The 5,537-nt window shown below is 39.0% G+C and overlaps 1 protein-coding gene across 3 annotated transcripts in view; it reads left to right on the top strand.

Moving 5' to 3' along the window:
* Positions 1-480: 480 nt before the first annotated feature.
* LOC122059535 (polyadenylate-binding protein RBP45-like) overlaps positions 481-5,537 on the top strand; it is a gene marked incomplete at its 5' end in the record, with an annotated part of 12,240 nt that continues 7,183 nt past the window's right edge. For all 3 annotated transcript variants that reach the window (XM_042622373.1, XM_042622374.1, XM_042622375.1), the window contains 2 exon segments: positions 481-768; positions 3,563-4,034. In XM_042622373.1, the coding sequence (XP_042478307.1) occupies positions 481-768; positions 3,563-4,034 (760 nt within the window).

The following is a 5,537-nucleotide window of genomic DNA, read 5'->3' on the forward strand; positions in this document are numbered from 1 at the left end:
CACAGAAAACAAGAACACCAGAAATATTTCCACTGAGTGCAACCAAACGGGCCCTTAAGGCTTTCCCAACCCTCTCTCCTTTTAATCCTCGACGCAGTTCAGAAACAAACCCCCTCTCGTCAGTCCACTATTTTTTTTATTAGGGTTAGGGTTTCTCTGACCTGTTCCCTTATCTCCCGTTTTCCGTCCTTCTGTCCATAGGGCAAGGTAAGAAATTTCCGATCCCTTTACCTTCTTTAGGCGCTCGTTATAAGGGTTGGTTTCTTCATCAACTCTGGTTATTTTCAAAGACTGTTTTTCTTTCATTAGGGTTGTGGTCTTTCGTTGTCTTACGCTTGTTGTAACTGTTCAGGCCTTTAGAACTAGGGTTTGTTCGATATTCTTCTTGTTGGAGCGAAGATGATGCAACCTGCAACAGGCGTGGTTCCTCCTCCGATGGCTCCTCGACCGATGGATCAACAGCACCAACAACAGCCACCACCGCAGCAGCAGCAGCAGCAGCAGTGGATGATGATGCCCCCACAACAGCCTTTTCAGCCACAGCCCCCTCATGGGTGGTCCCAACAGCCACAGCAAGCCCCGCAGCCGCAGGTACCACCTCAGCAACCACAGCTCCAAACGCAGCAGCAGCAGCCGCAGCCGCAGCACCAGTACATGCCCGCGCAACCGGTGAGTGCAGATGAGATCCGCACGCTTTGGATTGGAGATTTACAGTACTGGATGGAAGAGAGCTACATTAACTGTTGTTTTGCTGCTTATGCGGGCGAGGTAACATACCGCTCTATTATCTTCTTCGAGATAGTAGAAGAATTGACGTGCCGTTCCTTTCATCTTCTTTCGGGTAGTCAAAGAAATTTACCTTTTTTTTTGGGGGGGGGCTAATATTATTTCGGATATATTGAATACGCAATATTGTAGACTATTTTGTGTTTTATTGTTATTGCTGAACTTATTTTGGTTGGATGAATATATACCTGACCCAACAACATAGGTTACTATGTTGTCAAAGCATTATAGGGCTTTAAAGAAAACCCAGGGTGTAGAAAACACAATGCTGGCAGTCCTGTCAACCAACTTGGTACTGAACGCACTATTTGTCAGTTTAAAATACCCAGTGGGATATGTAGATTATCTTTACCACTCAAGGGAATTTTGAGATGGTTGCTTAAGTTCAGGTACATTCTTTGTCTTCGTGATTAACAGTGTTGTGTTAAATGCAAATGCAAAAAGTATAAAAGATGATTAAATGATTGGTAAGCTCATGTTTTGCACTTTATGGTATGTTGTTTATGTTCTGTTCTTGGGGTAGACTCCTGTTGTTGCTCACTACATGTCACAGATCCCTGTCATTTGTTTAAGGATTTATTGGCGATAAGTTTAAACTAGATTTATTTATTTATTTTTGGTGATTTAGACGAGGGAGCCCAGAATGAAATTATATACTGTATTATGCAGAATCATGGTTGAACCGGATTGACCCTTCTAGCAATCTAGACGGAGACAAACCAGGTTCAATTGATTTTTGGTATTTTGGGAATAATATTGTAGTCTTTCTTTTATTTGGGTAGATATGTAGGAGTGGTCATTTATTTCCTTTCTTTTTACTTGGGTAGATTAGGGTAGGGTATTTTGTTGTGTTCCAATTTTATTTTATTCCTTACTAGAATAGGTTTTCAATTTTGGATGTCTTTCTTTTATTTCTATGTAACTGATGGCACAGTAGATCAGAGTTGAAGAACGAATTTATTGAATGTTTATGGTGCCAGATTGGTACAATAACTATGGTCGTATGACCTCCTCCTTCCCCCCTTGTGCGATCTCTCTTTCTCTCGTTCTTCTTCCAGCGATATACCCATCTTCTCTTCCTCTACTTTCTTCCCTTATCTTCTTCTTTTCTTTATTTCCTGCTACTGTTTCCCTATCAATAGAAAAGGATTTGCAAATCTTGATAGAGGAGCAATCGATCGTGCCTAATATCATACCTGGGAGAGCCTTCTGCTGTGAATCGCAGATTTACAACCACCGCTGGTTTCAGTACCAGAAACCTGTAAGTTGGCCTGCCCTTAATTCTGGGAGTTGGTTGCTGCTGGATCAGTTCCTTAGGCCTAGGCACTCTATCTTGGAATTCCAGTGTTGTTTGGACCTGATTGCAAGGGCTGCGATTGATTTTCTCTCTTGGTCCTCCTCTGGAATTTCCTGTTGAGAGGTTGAAGAAACACTACGAATCTGGTCTGCTCCTCATGACTTGCTTACCTTCCTATTTCATCTTTCACTTTCCAAAATACCTTTGCTTTCTGCTATTATTACCCCTTGGCCTTTGCTTTAACTTCGCTTCCAAGTATGTCCCCAAACACTAAATGGTAATCCACTCGTGTCCTCTCTTATTTAGTTACCATTTTTCCTCCTCTGAATATCTGTTTATTTACAAGAGTGCATCTCACCTTTGCAATTTCAATTTATTTATAAGAACTGCCATGTTATTTGATATTTGGTTATTGCACTCTTGGATGGGCCATGAGTGAACCGAACAAGGTTTTTGAACCCCAGTTCCACATCGTTGCCCTTACATTTGCTGCTTTTTTGGGTCGAGGAATAGTGGGAATGCCCTAACATAGTTTTTGTAGTTTCTTTGTTTTCCTTTCATTCCTTACTTGCCCTTCTTAGGCTAACCTTGACATGCTTGGTGCTATTCTGTTTTAATTATTTCATCCAAAGTGCTTGAATTTTTTTTTATTTAAGTAATTTGGATTTGAAATCTTTAAGTTATTTCTTTTCCTTCACTATGTTTTCCTTCCTTGTCTACAATGTGCCACAAAAAGTTCTCTTATGGTGCAGACATGTGCATATGACTATATATGAGTTTATATATATGTGCACGTCATTATCAAGAAGAAGTATAATTGCTCTGTTCTCAATTCACCCATTTACATTTTGCTTTTTTGCTGACTTGCAAATATTTCTTGAAATCATACACATTGATGCTCAACATCGTTGATGTGCTGTATATCACCTTTCTAATTTAATTTGTTTCGATGATATCAATATATCATTTGATCCTAGTATAATTTTCACCAATTTTTGTTTTTTTTTTTGATACTAGTATAATAAATATCATGTTTAAATTTCCATCTAAATGTGAATGGTATTTATTTTTATTGTAGCATATCCATCGTTATTTAGCCACTTTTCAGAGTTCTCATATTGAAATCAGCTCATGGAGAAGGGATTTCAATTGATTGAAATCTTTCATATAGATTTCCTACTCGTAATTGTTGTGGTTGTGGTTCCCTAAATACTGCAGTGGGAAGGTTGAACAAGGAAGAAGACATCCTTTCCCTGCCGATCCATTAATTATACTTGAATGGGAGAAAGATCAGCATTAAACCCTTGCCTTTGGACTAAGATTGTTTGTCTGTCTGTTATCAATTCAATTTGTTATCTGTAAGATCTTAAACATAGAAGAGGTAGTTGCATAGAGTTATCATGTTTGTTATAGCATTATATTTATTTGTCATGCTCATTTTATGGTGGGGAAGTATGACATTACCACTATTGTTTGCAGGTTGTGTCGGTGAAGGTTATCCGCAATAAACAAACTGGTCAGTCTGATGGTTATGGCTTTATTGAGTTTGTGTCTCGAGCTGCTGCAGATAGGATTTTACAGACATACAATGGCACACCCATGCCTAACGCCGAGCAGAATTTTAGACTGAACTGGGCTACTTTTAGTTCTGGGGATAGGCGTCAGGATGATGGTACAGACTTTTCAATATTTGTGGGAGATTTAGCTTCTGATGTTACCGATTACATGTTACAAGAGACATTCAGGAGTCATTATCCCTCAATCAAGGGTGCTAAAGTTGTGACCGATAGAACAACTGGACGATCGAAGGGCTATGGGTTTGTTAGGTTTGGAGATGAAAATGAGCAATTGCGTGCCATGACTGAAATGAATGGGATGTTCTGTTCGACTAGGCCAATGCGTATTGGACCAGCAACTACGAAAAAGAATGTGGGTGGCCAGCAAAATAAAGGTGTGCATTTGCCTGAGTTTTTACAGTATGATACTATGATTTTTGGCAGTTTGTTTTGAATTGTTATGTTCTAAAAGCTTTGTTTTTGTTTTGGTGGTTTGGTTGTATGCTCCTTTTTTTGTTTGGAATCTTCTGGAGTATTCTGTTGCATGTTCAGTTTGACAGTGTTTGAGACTTGATCAACTAAACATTATTTAAGTTTGTGTTTGCTTCAGTTATAAACTTGAAGAAAAGCGGAAGTTTACAGTCATTTTCTTCCAGTACTTTCCTTTATAAAATTGGGTCCCGCTTAATGTTGAAACTTCAAACACTCATAAAACTCATGTTGTCTCAAAGCAGGATGCCAAGAGGGTCTCTCGTTTAGAGGCCTGGAACTGATTTCAGCTGAAATGATTCCCATTTAGTGCGTGGCCTCGTCTAGGTCAGTGTTACTGTTTATGTAATAATTTTTTTCTTGATTTAACTTTTCCGTGGCATTTCTTATGCTACATCGTCGATTTACTTCCAGTTCCTTGTATTTGAAGAGCTCCAGTCTACATTTCGCTTCCTTTTTTTTTTTTTTTTTTTTTTTTAAGTTTCTATTGGTTCTGTCTACGTCCTTCTATTGTAAATCAGTCAGTAATCACTGCTTTAGTTCTTTTGCAAGTTAGTTCCCTTGCTCCATTTATGTTACAATTATTGAAACATAAGTTTCTTTTTCCCCAATTGAAGTTCTGATTATTTTTTCCGTCTTTTTCATTCCATTGGGGGCTGGGGAGTAAGGATTTTTTGGAGTTTAGGCAGTATTTCTTAATGTGAGAACTTCAACTGCCTGAAATTGCAATGAAGCAGCCATGCTTTTGGTTGCATGGATATAGGCATATGATATGCATTTGTTTCTTAGATAGATTAGAGTTCTTGTTGCATTCTCTTTTGACATCACATCTTTTTCTCCGCTTTCTTACTTTTGGTCGTGATACTTTAACTAATTCAATTTAGGGGGAGAGTTCTTTGTCCGGGAGCATGGCCTCCCCACCTGCACGAGCTCCGGTCAACCTCCCTCTTTTGGTTTAATCTATGGGGCAGGTAGGTCATTTATATGGAGGAGGGGAGAGACAAGACACAAAGGTGCAGGTGCAGAGGCCACTCCCTTGGACAGGGAACTTCCTTCCTTCTAATTATGAGCTTCTTAATTTACAATGTTCAGAAGGTGTATGTTAGTAGAGTTTTCTTCAACAATGCATATCCGCTGATTAGTGATTTTGGCTCACTTCATTTAACTTAATAAATTTTCCATTAGTAGGTGTGGTTAAAGCATCTGAATGGTGTACATTTTTGTACAGACTTCAATTCCTTATCTGCTAGATATCTACAGTTTGGTTTCCCCTACAGATATATGATTGATCTGTATCATCCAATGTCTTATGTGATTGTCTATCCTGTTCAGTGCTCTATTGAAGAGAGTTTTAAAACGATGAATGATGCAGGTCTTTGGTTAGGATTTTTTTTTTGGGGGGGGGGGGG

The sequence above is a fragment of the Macadamia integrifolia genome, chromosome 13 (assembly GCF_013358625.1).
Source record: "Macadamia integrifolia cultivar HAES 741 chromosome 13, SCU_Mint_v3, whole genome shotgun sequence".
In the NCBI taxonomy this organism is placed as follows: domain Eukaryota; kingdom Viridiplantae; phylum Streptophyta; class Magnoliopsida; order Proteales; family Proteaceae; genus Macadamia; species Macadamia integrifolia.